General features: G+C 42.1%; 1 protein-coding gene across 7 annotated transcripts in view; it reads right to left on the bottom strand.

Moving 5' to 3' along the window:
- The window catches only part of LOC141144582 (serine/threonine-protein kinase ULK4-like), a 417,575-nt gene that overhangs the window by 372,654 nt on the left and 25,477 nt on the right, over positions 1 to 19,444 (bottom strand). For 5 of the 7 annotated variants that reach the window (XM_073630411.1, XM_073630410.1, XM_073630407.1 and 2 more), the window contains exon 2: positions 7,561 to 7,733. In XM_073630411.1, coding sequence (XP_073486512.1) covers positions 7,561 to 7,698 — 138 coding nt within the window. In that variant the 5' untranslated portion in view covers positions 7,699 to 7,733. Of the gene's footprint in view, positions 1 to 7,560; positions 7,734 to 19,245; positions 19,426 to 19,444 lie in introns of those variants that run through there. The other 2 variants (XM_073630409.1, XM_073630408.1) reach the window with 2 other exon arrangements.

Genomic DNA, 19,444 nt, shown 5'->3' with positions numbered 1-19,444 from the left:
CAGAAGTATTAATACTCATTCTCCATTTTTTTTGTATTGTAAGATAAATAAAAGGTCTGGCAAACAGAATAATAACCTAAACAAAGGTGCTGGCAATTGAACAAGGATGAAGACAGTTTCCTGTCGAAATGCCTACAAAATATAAAAAAATCACCAAGTATCTATCTAAAATAAATTGTTTGGCTTTTGTGGAGTTTTTAAAATATTCAATTACACAATGGATTGAAAACAATTAAAAAATGAATGACAGAAGATGTATTTTCTCCTCTTAAGGGATAAGTGCACTCTAGAGATCAAATTAAATATTAATAGTATTATAATGCTGCTTTCTACAATAGGGCAATTCATTGTCAGCAGCAGAAAATAATCATTTAAAAAAAAGTGAATACATTGAGTAGAGTATAAATAGGGGTCAATTCATCAACAAATGCAAATAGAAACAAATGCAGAAAAAAAGAGATCCCCAGCTACCTTCAGATGTGACCTTCGACAGCCAAAGGGATCCTAATATGCCTTGTTTTTTTTTTTTGGTTTTGTTTTTTTTATCCTTTTTTATTGATGTTTTAAACATAGTACAAACATGACACTTGTAAAGTGGCAACAATAAATAAAAAAGTAAGAAAAACCATAGAGAGTCATACAACAGCACACGTGGCTAGCATGGCCCTGACTAACAGTAGAGGGCTCTCTCAGGAGAAAAGCCAACTACATTTCCACATAAAGAATTTTTTTCTTTTCATACAGTGAGCAAAAAAAGTATTTCATCCCCTGCTGATTTTGTACGTTTGCCCGCTGACAAAGAAATGATCAGTCTATAATTTTAATGGTAGGTTTATTTTAACAGTGAGAGACAGAATAACAACAAAAAAATCCAGAAAAAAGCATTTTAAAAAAAGTTATACATTGATTTGCATTTTAATGAGTGAAATAAGTATTTGATCCCCTATCAATCAGCAAGATTTCTGGCTCCCAGGTGTCTTCTATACAGGTAATAAACTGAGATTAAGAGCAATCTCTTAAAAGGAAGTGCTCATAATCTCAGCTTGTTACCTGTATAAAAGACACCTGTCCACAAAAGCAATCAGTCAGATTCCATTCTCTTCACCATGGCCAAGACCAAAGAGCTGTCCAAGGATGTCAGGGACAAAATTGCAGACCTACACAAGGCTGGAATGAGCTACAAGACCATCGCCAAGCAGTTTGGTGAGAGGGTGACAACAGTTGGTGTAATTTTTCGCAAACGGAAGAAACACAAAATAACTGTCAATCTCTGTCAGTCTGGGGCTACATGCAAGATCACACCTCGTGGAGTTTCAGTGATCATGATAACAGTGAGGAATACGCCCAGAACTACATGGGGAGAATCTTGTCACTGATCTCAAGGCAGCTGGGACCATAGTCACCAAGAAAACAATTGGTAACACACTACGCCGTAAAGGACTGAAATCCTTCAGAGTTCGCAAGGTCCCCCTGTTTAAGAAAGCACATGTACAGGCCTGTCTGAAGTTTGCTAATGAACATCTGAATGATTCAGAGGAGAACTGGGTGAAAGTGTTGTGGTCAGATGAAGTCAAAACCCCAAGAACACCATCCCCACCGTCAAACATGGAGGTGGAAACATTATGCTTTGGGGATGCTTCTCTGCTAAGGGGACAGGACAACTTCACCGCATCAAAGGGACGATGGACAGGCCATGTACCGTCAAACCTTGGGTGAGAACCTCCACCCCTCAGCCAGGGCATTAAAAACGGGTAGTGGGTCTTCCAGCATGACAATGACCCAAAACACATGGCAATAAAGGAGTGGCTCAAGAAGCACATTAAAGCGGTAGTAAACCCGCTGTTTTTTTTTTTTCCCCTACACCTGTAAGGGAAAAGGCATAATGAGCTAGTATGCAACGCATACTAGCTCATTATGAGATACTTACCTTAGAACGAGGCGCCGGCATCTCACCCTGTCCACGCCGAGGGAGCTGACATTTCCCCTCGGCGTGTCTTCCGGGTATCGCGGCTCCGGCGCTGTGAGTGGCCGGAGCCGCGATGTCGTCAGTCCCGCGCATGCGCGTGGGAGACTTCTGTCAGGCAAGCTCTGGAGTTTGCCGGGCTGTCAACCGAGAAACCCCTGTGCGCATGCGCCGCTGCAGTCAGCGGCTCATTGCGAGGGGAATATCTCCTAAACCCTACAGGTTTAGGAGATATTTTTTTTTGCCTACAGGTAAGCCTTATTATAGGCTTACCTGTAGGTAAAAGTTTTAAAAAAAAGGTATACACCCGCTTTAAGGTCCGGAAGTGGCCTAGCTAGTATCCAGACCTTAATCCCATAGAAAAATTGTGGAGGGAGCTGAAGGTTTGAGTTATCAAATGTCAGCCTCAAAACCTTAATGACTTGGAGAGGATCTGCAAAGAGGAGCGGGACAAAATCCCTCCTGAGATGTGTGCAAAACTGGTGGCCAACTACAAGAAACGTCTGACATCTGATTGACAACAAGGGTTTTGCCACCAAGTACTAAGTCATGTTTTGCGAAGGGGTCAAATACTTGGTTCACTCATTAAAATGCAAATAAATTTATAACTTTTTTGAAATGCATTTTTCTGGATATTTTTGTTGTTATTCTGTGTCTCACTGTTAAAACAAACCTACCATTAAAATTATAAACTGATCATTTCTTTGTCAGTGGGCAAATGTACAAAATCAGCAGGGGGTTTTCCCCTCACTGTAATAGTATTATATGCAACTGACTATGGCATTCAGATATACAATCAACTCTTCACAGATAAATCTCACATGTAATACTGACTGATATCCATCCTCAAATCAAATTATAAACCTGAAGCACTACATGCAGTTTTATGGTATTGATAAACAACTGATATTCAAAGAGAGACAGCGCTCACTCTGATGCAGCAGATGCATCACACCTCCTGACACTTTGTCATATTTTGCCGGTACCCCTCTACTGGCATATGTAGCCTTATAAAGATGTAGGGCTTTGTTTATTAGAGCCTTCCAGGCCATGATGGTTGGAGCATTAGATTTTTTCCAAGAAAGAATAATGCTTTTTCTGGCATACAGTGCCTTGAAAAAGTATTTATATCCCTTGAAATTTCCACATTTTGTAGTATTCATACCCTTTGACATTTCCACATTTTGTCATGTTGCAACCAAAAACTTAAATGTATTTATTGGGATTTTATGTGATAGACCAACACAAAGTGACACATAATTGTGAACTTTAAGGAAAATGATAAATGGTTTTCAATGTGGAAAATTTCAAGGGGTGTGAATACTTTTTCAAGGCACTGTAATAGAAAAACAAGGTTAGGAGAGTTTTTGGGGGCTCTCTTTGGGAGGTAAGGGGTCATCCAATCCCAGCAAGCAAATCTCCACAGTAGAGATTATATTTAATGTTGTGACAGAATTCACACATTGCACTACATTGAAACAGAATTGTTGTATTTCCGTACAATTCCAAAATACATGGATGAAATCTGCATGGGAGGAATAACATCGCCAACAACTAGGTGACTGAGAAGGAAATAAGGTATTTTAGCCAATCTAGCAGGAGTTAAATAAATTTACTGCAAAAATATAGATTGGATTAGTTGGTCTCTCGCAGACACCAGTCTAGTGAACGAAGAGTCCTAAATATAGTCCCAGTCATCCTCATCCATGCTAGGGAAATTAGCCAACCAAGCATTATGACAGGGTAGAAGAAGCCTGGCAGTATCAACAGTTGCTTATATATGGATAGCTCCTTTTTAAGGGTATCATCCCTTAGTAAGGCCTTTAAGTCCCCCACAGGCACTACTAAACCAGATATGCCTTGTTTAATACCAGAAGACTGTCATCCTAATTTTTGGTAGATGGTTAAAGAGAACCTGTGGTTTGCCCACAAAGGGAAAATAAACAAGGTTCCCTTTAATCTACTCTTCCCCATCAACATAAAGTCCAGTGTAAGCTGGAAGGTTCTGAAGTGGTAGCTTACATTGAGCCGTGGACTGATGCATAGAGCAGGTCACGTGCTAACAGGTTTTCCCTTGGGTCTCCAGTTCGGAACAGAAGTGCAGAGGAGCAAAGCAAAGGTAAGTATATGCTGTGGGGAGAGGCATTTTTCAAAGCCAGAATGGAGAAGAGACGCTGCGCTGTGTGAAGGTTCAATCCAACAATAGCTTGTAGGTATCAAATAAATTATTAAATGAGTAACAGTTCAAATGGATCCAGACAAACACCCAAGTGAGTCCAAACCACGAATAAGTGCCACCACCTTATGAAAAACTTGCTTACCAGATGGCAAGCAAAACCAAACAGGCGGCTAAAGCCCAGCCAATGCCTTTGCTTGTGTGGAAAGATCGTCTGGACAAGTTGGATAAGATTGGTGCCTATATACTCCAAACCCCCTGATGCTGTGGAACTCCGATAGACCTCAGTATCTCAGCGGGGTATAAGAGAAAAGACCAACCATAGCGCAATATTGTTTCAACAGGTTTAATAAAAAACAGTATTGGACTTACATTAAAACTAAGTAAAATCACGCTTAGTTAACAGAGCCGGCCGGCTGCAAAACAAATCCCGTCCTCCTAGTGAGACAGCGTGGTGACGTCAGCACATAGTTTCCGAACAACTGGAGGGCCATAGCTTGGAGATCCCCTGCTCAACCAGTGGCCCTCCAGCTGTTGCGGAACTACAAGTCCCATGAGGCATTGCAAGGCTGACAGTTACAAGCATGACTCCCAAAGGCAGAGGCATGATGGGACTTGTAGTTTTGCAACAGCTGGAGGGCTACAGGTTGAGCACCCATGGTAGATGTAATAAAGCAGTTATTGAGGTTGTTTACTAAAACTGAGGAGTGTAAAATCTGGTGCAGATCTGCACAGAAACCAATCAGCTTTCAGATTTTTTTTTTGTCAAAGATGAAGTTAGAAGCTGATTGGCTATACCATGCACAGCTGCACCAGATTTTACACTCTACAGTTTTAGTAAATCAACCCAAATGTGTTTTAGAAACACGCGTGCTGTTTAAGAAACCCTAGATACTGTAAATGCATGACTTTATCCTGAATAGTTGGGAGATGTTTAAACGAATTATCAACGAAATTGGTCAAACTTTTCAGGATAAGTCTGCAGACATCATATGCATTCTAGCTATTCCTAGATAATAAAATCTAACAAGTGTGACGTGTCCTGAATTAAAATGTCATCTTCCATGGGTGTCATTTATTTGGTTCCATGAAATCAAAAATGGAGTCATTCAGTACAAAGTTACCCCCCTTTATGTTTGTAAGCAGGATAAATAACTAGAAAGTGGATATACACAGGGCCAATTTATTATAGGATATACGTGGGCCAGTGTTTAGGGAGGCACAGAAGATATAAATATACAGATTTAATTTTTTTCTATGCAGTCATTGTAAACAATACAGAGCTGTGTTCATGAACAGGGGATCTTGCTGTATTTTCATTCCCTGATAAGCAGGAAATAAAAACAACAAGATCTGTATTAAAAGCAGCACACATTACACATGTTAATTCCTTCCTACCCAGTGTCATTATTACAGTGACAGTGAATTTTATTAGCACTGATAACTGTATTAATGTCACTGGTGATGTCAGTGGCAGTTAGTCAGTCAGCCCCCCCCCGCCCAGCTTAAGTTAGTGCCAGATTGTCTATAGTATTCCTGTTATAAGTCACTGATCACAGCCATTAGTAGCATAAGAAAAAATAATAATAAAAATTCCAGTAATATATACCATAGTTTGTAGACACACAAACCAATTAATAAAAACTTATTGAGATTTTTTTTTTTTTTTTACCAAAAACATACCAAATATATTTTGGCCATTTTTTTTTTTACATATTGGATATGTTTTATAGCAGAAAGTAAAAAAAATACTGGTTTTCTTTTTCAAAATTATCTGTCTTTTTTGCTTATAATCGCAAACCAATAAAAAACCCAGAGGTGAAAAAAATATACAAAATTTTCATTTGGATACAGCATTGCAACCAGTTAAAGTAAACGCAGTGCCGAATAGCAAAAAATTACTTGGTCATGAAGGGGGTAAAATCTTCCGGAGAGCAAGTGGTTAAATTAAAATAATCTGAGACCTTAGAACCACTTTAGGAAGATTCACAAACATCTGTATAGCTCATACTGTCTCTTTATTCCCTGCAGATTCATACTGTAAAGTCAAATGGAAGAACTGCACATAAAGTTGTCAGTATGGTATCTCCAACAGTGCATTAAAGTATAACTAAAAGGCAAAACTTTTTTATTTTTTATTTTATGTAGTTCATTCTCTCTTCCTGTCAGATTTTATCTGCTTGCCTGTACGGGATGTATGAGCACACAGATACACTGGCAGATCTGTTGGAGACCTACATGGCGCCAATGATCTTCTGACAGCTAGTGCAATGCTTTACAGCAGGCATGTCCAAAGTCCGGCCAAAGTTCGGTTTAGGACGGCCTGCCTGGTAATTTTGACATATATATCTTTTGTGGCCCCCAAGGAATCCCCAGCGCCGGGGGCCACAAAAGATAGATATGCTGGCTGCCTTGGAGGGGGCGGGACAAGCGCCGTACAGGATACAGGAGAATTTCCTGTTTAATTGTTTTGTCCATCATAGGAGGCGGGACTTTCAATTAAAGAGGCTGCCGATAAAAACAGGAGTTTCTCCTGTATGTCTGTTGGTGCTCTTCCCGCCCCCTCCCTGTCTCCTCCAAGGCTGCAGATGGACATGAATCAGGCAATGGTGAGTCTGCATTCATGTCAATGTGGTGGGGGCTGCATTCATGTCAATGTGGTGGGGGCTGCATTCATGTCAATGTGGTGGGGGCTGCATTCATGTCAATGTGGTGGGGGCTGCATTCATGTCAATGTGGTGGGGGCTGCATTCATGTCAATGTGGTGGGGGCTGCATTCATGTCAATGTGGTGGGGGCTGCATTCATGTCAATGTGGTGGGGGCTGCATTCATGTCAATGTGGTGGGGGCTGCATTCATGTCAATGTGGTGGGGGCTGCATTCATGTCAGTGTGGTGGGGGCTGCATTCATGTCAATGTGGTGGGGGCTGCATTCATGTCAATGTGGTGGGGGCTGCATTCATGTCAATATTGTGGGGGCTGCATTCATGTCAATATGGTGGGGGCTGCATTCATGTCAATATGGTGGGGGCTGCATTCATGTCAATATGGTGGGGGCTGCATTCATGTCAATATGGTGGGGGCTGCATTCATGTCAATGCGGTGGGGGCTGCATTCATGTCAATATGGTGGGGGCTGCATTCATGTCAATATGGTGGGGGCTGCATTCATGTCAATATGGTGGGGGCTGCATTCATGTCAATATGGTGGGGGCTGCATTCATGTCAATATGGTGGGGGCTGCATTCATGGCAATGTGGTGGGGGCTGCATTCATGGCAATGCGGTGGGGGCTGCATTCATGGCAATGCGGTGGGGGCTGCATTCATGGCAATGCGGTGGGGGCTGCATTCATGGCAATGCGGTGGGGGCTGCATTCATGGCAATGCGGTGGGGCCCTTTAAACATGAGACACGCACTTACCCAGTTTGTAATTTCTGCTCTTTTACTCTTGTCTATGCAGAGTATAGCAACAAAATTGATGGTGCCCTTTCTTCTCCCTTTGTACACTACAGACTTGCTTCCCTTTCCAACTTCTTCATATAAGATGTAATTCTCCATCCTTACAAACTTTTTCAAGGTAAAGAAAATAAAACCTGAAAAATGTTAAGACAAAAAAATTATTTTCAGGTAAAACTGAACGTTTGCAGGTAATACAGAGAGGTATGAGGCACTGCATGTAATAGAAGGATATACATCCCAGCATATAATAAGGCACTAGTATAAGCGCAAGTATAAGGCAATTTACGTGACATGGACCTTAAGTCCCGATTCACACTATTGCAGTGCGGGAAACCGCATGAGATTCAGACAGGAATTGCACCGCATCACACAGTGCGGTGTAGAAAATGCACAGGAACTGCTGTGAATCCAGCATTACATCGTTGTGAACTGCCACTAAGGCTCCATTCACACTTGTGCGACAAGTCATGCTACTTTGGAGATAAAAGTTGCATGACAAGTCGTACTCCATGTTTTCCAATTATAACCATTTATATATGTGCAACTTAAAGTCACAGCGACTTCAAAGTAGTTCCTGCACTACTTTGGTCTGACTTTCATGCAACTTGAGGGCCATAGGCTTCAATGTTAACCCTCAAAAGTTGCATGAATGTCGTTCCTGAATGTTTTGCATGCAACAGCGGGTCTGACTTTGCATACGGACAAGTCACATGTAAGATGCATGCATCCAAAAATCGCACGTCTTTGGAGTCGTACGAGTGTGAATGGAGCCTGTGAGAACGCATTTTGTACAATGTTCATAAAGGTGCATACATGTGTCCTGAACTCTATCCCGACCCAGATTCTGTTTCAGATGTTCACAGAATCCAGCCAAGCCATTGGGTGTTGAACAAAGAAGACATCTGAAAGCCGCTGGAACTGGGTGCTGTTGACAACAGCCACCTCCATCAAGTTGGAAGGAAAGCGCACCTGGTTACATGCAAGTCACTGCGAGAAATTCTTAAAATGATGACATCCCTAAAAATTAAAATGTTTACTTTTCTGGTGTTTGTGAGAATTGAGATATGAGAAAATAATCCTTTTATCTAAATGTTGAAACTCTATGCAACCCATAGCAACACTAGTGACTGCTCGGTACTGAAGTAGAATAATGAGGTATTGAACCAGGCAGGACCTTCAATGATGTAGGTTTAACCACTTAGAGTGGATGTAAACCCACTACCATCATTTGCAAGATATTAACATAGGTAATATCTATAATGATATACATGCCTCCTGCTTGTATCCGTTTGTTTTATTACTCACCCCCTCAGCTGTAATTTGCCCTGCAATATCGCCAAATTGGTGGGCGTTTCTCATTCCCGGCACTTGGTGGGCGGAGTTGTGACATCAGAGGACTCCTCCGCCCACCGCTACACTCCCCTGGCCAGGTCGACGTTGCGAGCTATATGTGTAATATAGCTGTGTCCAGCAGCAAACCCCCCCCATCAGACCAGTGGAGTGTCTGCAGCCAGGGCTGAGATTATGCTGAGGTGTGGAACATCCAATCCTGGCAGAGCAGCAGAAGAAAGGAGTGGGGGAGGGAATTAAAAAAGAATGCATGTCTCCTAGGCTAGTGCAGGAGATGTAAATCACCTGTCACTCACAGCAAGGGGGAGGATTTGACAAAGTTTTTCTCTCTTTGTCAAGATATATCTCAATGAACAATAAAAGAGGATTGTTCAGAGATGGATTAACTCTGTGTGGCAAGACTGGGCTCAAATGATAGGAAATCTTATACTCTACATTATGACACACAAAAAAAAAAAAAATTGGGGGTTTACATCCATTTTAAGGACTAGCCTCGTTTTGGATTTTAGGTGTTTACATGTTTAAAACAGGTTTTTTTGCTAGAAAATTACTTAGAACCCCCAAACATTATATATTGTTTTTTTTCTAACACCCTAGAGAATAAAATGGCAGTCATTGCAATACTTTTTTTTGCACCGTATTTGTGCAGCGGTCTTATAAGCGCACTTTTTTTGGAAAATATTTACTTTTTTGAATAAATTCACCCATTTTTTTTTTATATTGTAAAATATAATGCTACGCCAAGTAAACTGATACCCAACATGTCACGCTTCAAAATTGCACCCGCTCGTGGAATGGCGTCAAACTTTTACCCTTAAAAATCTCCATAGGCGATGTTTAAAAATTTCTACAGGTTGCATGTTTTACGTTACAGAGGAGGTCTAGGGCTAGAATTATTGCTCTTGCTCTACCGGTCGCGGCGACACCTTACATGTGTGGTTTGACCACCGTTTTCATATGCGGGCGCTACTCACCTATGCATTCGCTTCTGCGCACGAGCTCGTCGGGACAGGGCGCTTTAAAAAAAAATTTTTTTCTTATTTATTTTACTTTATTTTATTTATTTTTTCACTGTTTAAAAAAAAAAAAATTGGATCACTTTTATTCCTATTACAAGGAATGTAAACATCCATCTCCCCGACTCTCTCAGCTGGCCCAACTCTCAGTCCACTGACCTGGAACCTCTCCCACATGGAGTGCCGTCTCAAGGATATTGCCTGGGTTCTTAAACAGTAGCACACCTCCCTCCTGGGTGCAGCAACTGCTCCAACACCAACTCCCCTGACTTTGTGCATTTTACCCTCACTTTCACCGAGACAGGGGCTCTCACTCTCAGAATATTATATATATACACATACACACACACTATTTTGTCAAAAGAATTAGAATGCCTGTCTTTACACACACATGAACTTTAATGGCATCCCAGTCTTAGTCTGTCTTAAGCCCCATACACACGATCCGAATATCGGACGAATGATCGTCCATTTTTGTTTGCATGCTAATCTCACATCGAACCTGATGAGTTTACTTAAGTCCCGAAAATTCCCGTACGACAGAATAAAAATTCGGAAGCGATGTCATGTGTTGCAATGCATTTGTATTGCATTTTCGAACGATAGCTGTACAGATTAAATGAAAATCGTACGATCTGGTATCGTACGGAAAAAATTTCCGTGCATGTCCGATAGAATAATATCGGATGAACTGTCCTGATCGGCTCTCGAAAGCTCTGTACTAACGATCCGATTATCGTACGATCGTTTCGAATGCGGCATTTTACGTACGATTTTCGGATCGTGTGTACGGGGCATTAGTCTGTAGGGTTCAATATTGAGTTGGCCCACCCTGTACAGCTATAACAGCTTCAACTCTTCTGGGAAGGCTGTCCACAAGGTTTAGAAGTATGTCTATGGGAATGTTTGACCATTCTTCCAGAAGCTCATTTGTAAGGTCAGGCACTGATGTTGGACGAGAAGGCCTGTCTCGCAGTCTCCGCTCTAATTCATCCCAAAGATGTTCTATCGGGTTGAGGTCAGAACTCTGTGCACACCAGTCAAGTTCCTACACCCCAAACTCGCTCATCCATGTCTTTATGGACCTTGCTTTGTGCTCTGGTGCGCAGTCATGTTGGAACAGGAAGGGGTCATCCCCAAACTGTTCCCACCAAGATGGCAACATGAAATTGTCCAAAATTCAAAAATGTCATAGACTTCTATGGAGGCTTTGAAGACACTTTGAAGCACCACTAAAGCGACATGGGACATCATTTTTGAAGCAAAGCAAACGCAAGGTGTGAAAAGGACTGTAAGCTATTTTATTAAATGGCAGGGGCTTTGACTGGTGTTCAGAGAGCTTTAACCACTTCAATACCGGGCACTTACAACCCCTTCCTGCCCAAGCCAATTTTCAGCTTTCAGCACTGTCGCACTTTGAATGACAATTGCGCGGTCATGCTACACTGTAACCAAAACACATTTTTTTTATCATTTTGTTCCCACAAATAGAGCTTTCTTTTGGTGGTATTTGATCACTGCTGGGGTTTTTATTTTTTGCGCAACAAACAAAAAAGACTGAAAATTTTGAAAAGAAAAAAAAGTTTTTCTTTGTTTTTGTTATAAAATTTTGTAAATAAGTAAAGTTTTCTCCTTCATTGATGGGCACTGATAAGGCTGCACTGACGGGCACTGAAAAGGCGGCACTGATGGCCACTGATGAGGTGGTACCAATGAGGTGGCACTGATGAGGGGCAATGATGGGCAACGATAGGTGGCACTGGTATGCAGCACTGATGGGCATTGATAGGCGGCACTGAAATGGCGGCACTGATGAGTACTTATGGGTGGCACGGATGGGCACTGACAGCTGGCACTGATGGGTGGCACTGCTGGGCATCACTGATAAGGAGACATCTGGCAGCCAATAATAGTTGGCACTGACTGGCAAGATGTGTGAGCACTTACTGGCATCCCTGGTGGCCATGGTGGTCCAGTGTGGGCATCTGCGGCCAGCGCAGACCCCCCTGTCAGGAGAGCCGCCAATCGGCTCTCCTCTACTCGCATCTGTCAGACGCAAGTAAGGAAAAGCCGACAAATGGCTCGTCCTGTGTACACCGTGATTGGACATGGCTGATCACGTGGTAAAGAGCCTCCGGCCTAGGCTATTTACCGAGATCGGTGTAGCAGTGTTTCAGACTGACACACCACACCACTGATCGCTGTGCTGCACGCTCCCACGGGCTTGTGATCGCGGCTTGTCCTGCTGGACGTCATATGACGTCCAGTCAGGATAACTGAACCATCGCCCGGCCGTCATTTTAATATAGGCTGGGAGGGAAGTGGTTAAAAAAGCATGTCCAAAGCCATGTTTTGAAGCAAGTGTAAACAAGCCCTTAAAGTGGCTGTAAAGGCTGAAGATTATTTACCTTCATGCATTCCATCCCTCAGCAATACTCTGCAATGCCCTGTGCAATACTCTGCAATGCCCTGCAATACCATGCAATACCCAGTTATACTCTGCAATACTCGGTGATATCCAGCCATACTTTGCCATGCTCGGCCATACTCGGCCTCTGTATGTGGCCAGACTGTGGAATTCTCACACATGTGATATCGCCGTACTCAGGAGGAGTAGGAGAATCTATTTTGGGGTGTCATGTTTAGTATTTACATGCTATGTGTTAGAAATATTGTATAAATGGAAAACTTTGTGTTAAAAAAAAAGTGTTTTAACCACTTTTCGCCCGCCATACGACGTCCTTGACTTTGTGCGGGGATATCTGAATGATGGATGCAGCTACAGGCATCATTCAGATATCAGCTTTTTCAGCTGGCGATTCCCTACACCATAAGAATGATCATAGCGGCTGTTCCATTGCTTGATCGTTCTTACAGGAGGCAAGAGGGGACGTCCCCCCCCCCTCAGGTGCTTCTACCGACTCACCGCTACGATCGAAGCCAGGATTGTTTTTTTTTTTTTCAGGCTTCCCAGCCTAGAGGTGAGATGTGGGGTCTTACTGACCCCATGTCTCACTGTAAAGAGGACCTGTCATGCCATATTCCTATTACAAGGGATGTTTACATTCCTTGTAATAGGAATAAAAGTGATCAAAAAATGTATTTTTTGGAAAAAAGCATCAAACTAAAATAAATAAATAAAATGAAGAATAAAAAAAAAATAATAATTTTTTTTCCCGTGTCCTCGCATGCAGAAGTGAACGCATACATATGAAAATGGTGTTCAAAGCATACATGTGAGGTATCGCTGAGATCGGTAGAGCAAGAGCAATAATTTTGGCCCTAGACCTCCTCTGTAACTCAAAACATGTAGCCAGTAAAATATTTTAAAGCTTCGCCTATGGGGATTTTTAAGTAGCGAAGTTTGGCGCCATTCCACGAGCGTGTGCAATTTTGAAGGGTGACATGTTAGGTATCTATTTACTTGGCATAACTTCATCTTTCACATTAAGAAAAACAAAACAGTAAAGTTAGCCCAATGTTTTTTGCATAAAACTGCGCAAATACCGCTCGAGATAAAAAGTTGCAACGGCTGCCATTGTATTCTCTAGGGTCTTTGATTAAAAAAAATATAATGTTTTGGGGTTCTATGGAATTTTCTAGCAAATAAATGATGATTTTACATGTAGGAGAGAAATGTCAGAATTGGCCTGGGTGCTCCAGAACTCCTGAAGGTGTTCCATGCATGTTGGGCCTCTGTATGTGGCCATGCTGTGTAAGCCCCCATTCACACCTATGCGAATTAGATGCGACTTACACCACATCCAATTCGCAGGACATTTTAAAATACATTCATTTGAATGTATCTGGTTCACATATGTGCGTTGCATTCGCACAGCGCATTGCACAAAAAACGTGTGCGTTATTTGGGCATTGCGGTGCGAATTACAAGCCCATTATCTCCTATGAGAACGCATCTGATTCGCAGATGCATTGCGTTCTGAACAAGGATTTTCTCCTTCTCCTCACTACACCGCCCCCATCTCCCTGCTCACTGATCCACAGCTACAACACAGAGAAACCTTTGAACAACAGATTTTTATCTTCCCAGTGAAACCTGAGCTTCAATTCACACCGCACATGTGTGAACCCAGGCTAAAAGTCTCACACATGTGATATCGCCGTACTCGGGAGTAATAGCAGAATGTGTTTTGGGGTGTAATTTGTGGTATGCATGTGCTGTGTGTGAGAAATAACCTGCTAATATGACAATTTTGTGAAAAAAAAAAGAAAAAAAAAATCTTGATTTTGCAAAGAATTGTGGGAAAAAATGACAACTTCAAAAAACTCATCATGCATCTTTCTAAATACCTTGGAATGTGTTCTTTCCAAAAAGGGGTCATTTGGGGGGTATTTGTACTTTTCTGGCATGTTAGGGTCTCAAGAAATTAGATAGTCCGTCAGTACTTCAGGTGTGATCAATTTTCAAATATTGGCACCATAGCTTTTGGAATCTATAACTTTCAAAAAGACCAAATAATATACACCGATTTGGGTTATTTTTTCAAAGATATGTAGCGGTATAAATTTTGGTAAAAATATATGAAGAAAAATTACTAAATTTGCAAAATTTTATAACAGAAACAAAGAAAAATGCAAGAAAAATTTTTACAGAATTTTCGGTCTTTTTTCTTTTATAGCGCAAAAAATAAAGAACCCAGCGGGGATTAAATACCAACAAAAGAAAGCTCTATTTGTGTGAAAAAAAGGACAAAAATTTCATATAGGTACAGTGTTGCATGACTGAGTAATTGTCATTTAAAATGTGAGAGCACTGAAAGCTGAAAATTGGTCTGGTTATTAAGGGGGTTTAAGTGCCCAGTGGTGAAGTGGTTAATGCATTATTTGCTCTAATAATTCGGGGTACTTTGTCGCAGTAAGTGGGCTTAGCACTATATGACCATATAGTGTGACCAAATCCCCATATTTTTTTAATATGTTCAGGTGTTTTTAACTAGCTTTGCAGGAAATGTCATTCTTGTATGTGTGCGCTGTAAAATATTTTGTACTGTTTGTAGGTCTTATAGCAGCACCATCTAGAATTTAAACGCATTGCAGGGTGTGCCCCCAAATATGTACTTGTATATTGGAATAGACCCTGACTGGGTTTTTTTGGGCTGGAGCAACCCTCCCCCTCCTCAGTACCTCTTATTTAGTGGCCACCGGTGTATAGGATGTATCCCCTTCAGTTCTCCCACATAGAGGAGTTTAGCTCCCATGATTGAGACAAAGGATCTTCCATTCTATTACTAGAGTAGGACCCACTAATTTGGGGTACTTTGTCGCAGTAAGTGGGCTTAGAACTATATGACCATATAGTGTGACCAAACCCCCTGAATATGTTCAGGTGTTTTTAACTAGACCTGCAGGAAATGTCATTCTTGTATGTGTGCGCTGTAAAATATTTTGCATTCTTTGCTCTGCTGGAGGAGGAGAGAGCGGGGGGAGTGCAAGCTCTTTGTGTCTTATGGACATATAGAGCAGCGGCTCAGGAACGAGCATGCAGCAAAAGGGGTTGTAAAGTCTCGAGGTTTGTCACTTTAATGCATTCTATGCATTAAGGTGAAAAACCTGTGCTGCAGCTTCCCCCCCAGAGCCCCCCTTTTACTTACCTGAACCCGTTTGTTCCAGCGTCGAGGACGAGCCCAGCAGCTCCAACCACTGTCTTGGGTCCTCATTGGATAGATTGATAGCAGTGGAAGCCATTGGCTCCCACTGCTGTCAATCAAATGCAGTGACACGGGAGCAGGGGGGGTTAGGCCGAGTCCTGTTGTGTGTGTCAATGGACGCAGCATCAGGACTCGGGAGCGCATCAGGCATCAGGACTGGAATGTGATCTCCGTGGGGGCACTCGATGAAGAGGAGGAGCCAGAAGCACCACCCGGGCACCCCAGAAGAGGAGGATCTGGACCACTCTGTGCAAAACCCTTGACAGAGGAGGCAAGTATGACATGTTTGTTATTTTTAGAGGTCGACGGATATATCGTCCGATATTTGGTGTTTTTAACTTAATCGGCCGATTGTGCTGATAAAAAAGGCCGATATAACTTCAGCGCGACTTGCAAATGACTTCTGTAATAGAAGTCAATACAAGTTGCCTGAAGTCTTCTGTGAAGTGACTTCTCTCCTCTCTGGGCAGCCTGCCAAGTCTGAAAAAAAGAACCTGAAGAGATACAATGTTTACACTTATGAATGGACTGAACTCTGTGTGTAGAAGCTCTCAGTTTAACCATTTAAAGACTAAATCTTTTCTGACATTTGTTGCTTACAAGTAAAAATCCTGTATTTTCTGCTAGAAAATCACTTAGAACCCCCAAACATTATATATATTTTTTTAGCAGAGACCCTAAGGAATAAAATAGCGGTTGTTGCAATATTTTATGTCACACAGTATTTGTGCAGCGGTCTTTCAAACGCAATTTTTTTTAAAAAAAATACACTAATAAATTAAAAAAAAAAACTAAGCAGTAAAGTTAGCCCATTTTTTTTCGTCCAAAAGTTTTGATTACCTGTTTTTGTGTATTTAATATTTAAGGTATAGTTTTTTTTTGTTTTGTTTTTTTTTTATCTAAATTCTACATACAAGTGAACTGATTGGAGGTTTTTTTGTTTAATAAATGTTTAAATGTAAAAGATTTTCTGTATCACTTAAAGCTGCTCTCACACTGGAGCGGGCATGCGTTGACGGTAAAACGCTGCTAGTTTTAGCGGCGCTTTACCGTCATTTTAGAGGCGATATTCGGCTGCTAGCGGGGCACTTATAATCCAGCTAGCGGCCGAGGAAGGGGTTAAATGCGCCCCTGAAGCGCTGCTGCTGAAATGCTTTGCAGGCGCTTCGGCAGCGGTGCGCATTCATTTCAATGGGCAGGAGTGGTGATATACACCGCTCCAAAGATGCTGCTTGCAGGACTTTTTTTTTTTTACATCCTGCCAGCGCATCGCCTCAGTGTGAAAGCACTCGGGCTTTCACACTGAGACTGCAGGGGAGCCATTTTACAGGCGCTATTTTTAGCCCAAAAGCGCCTGAAAAACGCCCCAGTGTGAAAGGGGTCTAACTGTTAGATTTTATGAGATGAAGGGGGAAAAAAAAAAAAATCGGCATCACATATCGGCCACCGCGATTTCTAAATATCGGCATCGGCCAGAGAAAAAACCATATCGGTCAACCTCTAGTTATTTTTGTTTACATTTTTTAAATGACCCTTTTCAAATCACTTTAACTGTCCCCAATCCATTTCCTGATAGAACAGAGCCTTGGGGACACTCTGCACATGATCAGTTTGGTATGTATTTCTAAAAAGGATAAGATCGGGCGCGTTCGAAGCTTCACATGATAGTCTCATATAGAAAACAAATAGGTTACTAGAGTTGTGCAAATTCTCGTAACACAGGGTACAACTTCCCACGATGATGTAATGTATTCTCTCATTTCCAAGCATGTACGGTCTTGGTCACTGGATTCTTTACAGATAAATACTATACTGATTAACCGCTTGGCATCGGGAGGCCGTCATATGACGGCCTCGACTTTCGGGGTTTATATCTGAATGATGCCTGAGGCTACAGACGTCATTCAGATACCGGCATTTTCAGCCGGCGATTCCGTACACCATAAGAATGATCATAGCGGCTGTTCTGCCGCTTGATCGTTCTTACGGGCGGCGAGAGGGGACGTCCCCCCCCTCCCGCCGCCCTCCGGTGCTTCTACCGACTCACCTCAGCGATCGGCGAGTCGGATAGCAGATCCGCCGGCGCCGGGTGTGCACCATAGAGATTTCTGGCGGACCAGATGGTCGCCGGAGTCTCTATGATCGTTCGGAGGCCGGGCGCGATGTTATGACGTCACGCCCGGCCTCTGCATTCAAAAAAACGGCGCCGCTTCGGCTGTGAAGCGGCGATCGTTTTATTTTTTATTTTAGGCTTCCCAGCCTAGAGGTGCTATGTGGGGTCTTATTGACCCCATATCTCACTGTAAAGAGGACTGATCGTGTCATATTCCTATTACAAGGGATGTTTACATTCCTTGTAATAGGAATAAAAGTGATCAAAAAAAAAAATTTTTTTAAAGTGTCAAAATAAAAATTTTTAAGTAAAATTAACAATAACAAAAAAAAAATTTAAAGCGCCCCTGTCCCCGTGAGCTCGCACGCAGAAGCAAACACATACGTAAGTCCCGCCCACATATGAAAACGGTGTTCAAACCACACATGTGAGGTATCGCCGCGAACGTTAGAGCGAGAGCAATAATTCTGGCCCTAGACCTCCTCTGTAACTCAAAACATGTAACCAGCAAAAAATTTTAAAGCGTCGCCTATGGGGATTTTTAAGTACCAAAGTTTGGCGCCATTCCACGAGCGTGTGCAATTTTGAAGCGTGACATGTTAGGTATCTATTTACTCAGCGTAACTTCATCTTTCACACAATGCAAAAAAATTTTGCTAACTTTGCTGTTTTGTTTTTTTTAAAGCATGAAACTGTTTTTTTTTTTCAAAAAAAACGCGTTTGAAAAATTGCTGCGCAAATACCGTGCAAGATAAAAAGTTGCAATGACCGCCATTGTATTCTCTAGGGTCTCTGCTAAAAAAACATATATAATGTTTGGGGGTTCTATGTAATTTTATAGCAAAGAAATTATGATTTTTGACATGTAGGAGCGAAGTGTCAGAAATGGCCTGGATGCGAAGTGCGAAGTTAAACAAAAGTCGTTTGTTCTGAAATTGTATGAGAAAAATGCTCATGTTTTTCACTTCGGATAATTTTGTATGAACGGTCGCGATCTGCTCGCGAAAGCTGCGTACTAATAATCAGAAGGGGCGATCAGATTATTCTATGATCGCTCCCATAGCGGTATTAGTCATCCGATTTTCTCATTGGGGTAGATTTATTAAGGCTATTAAGGCTGGTGCACTCAGATCTCTGGCGCAGCTGTGCATGGTAGCCAATCAGCTTATAACCTCAGCTTGTTCAAGTAAGATTTGGCAATAAAACCTGGAAGTTTCTATGTAGAAGTGAGCCTGATTTTTGCACTCTCCAGCTTTAGTAAATAAACCCCATTGTGTGTACCAGGCATTAGGATTGCTTGGTGATGAAGGGGTTAAAGCATATGTACTAAACGTTATGCTATATATGTAGATGTGACTTCCCTAATTTTGGAACTTCCAGGAAATAATTGGGCAGACTTCAGAGATGACACAGTAAGCAGCAGAAGCACTACAAGTGACAGCAGAGCATGCCTGTAGGGTAGAGCCCAGCACACAGACAGCACAGGGGGAGATCACACCTGATCTATGCTCGCTCACCTCGGCTCTCTCACCATCTCCTTCCTCCAGATAATGTCACAAATCCCATCCAACTACCGGACTAGTCCATGCTTCTAATCCCAGAGCAACTGCAGAGACCCCGGACTACAGTCTGTCCGAGGGGAACTTCATTACCACGTGGTGGGAATGAGACATAAACAAACCGCTGTGGTGTCTTGT

Source organism: Aquarana catesbeiana, linkage group LG05 (genome assembly GCF_042186555.1).
Source record: "Aquarana catesbeiana isolate 2022-GZ linkage group LG05, ASM4218655v1, whole genome shotgun sequence".
Lineage (NCBI taxonomy): Eukaryota > Metazoa > Chordata > Amphibia > Anura > Ranidae > Aquarana > Aquarana catesbeiana.
The sequence above is the reverse complement of the archived record's forward strand: the minus strand, read 5'-3'. Positions and strand labels throughout refer to the sequence as shown.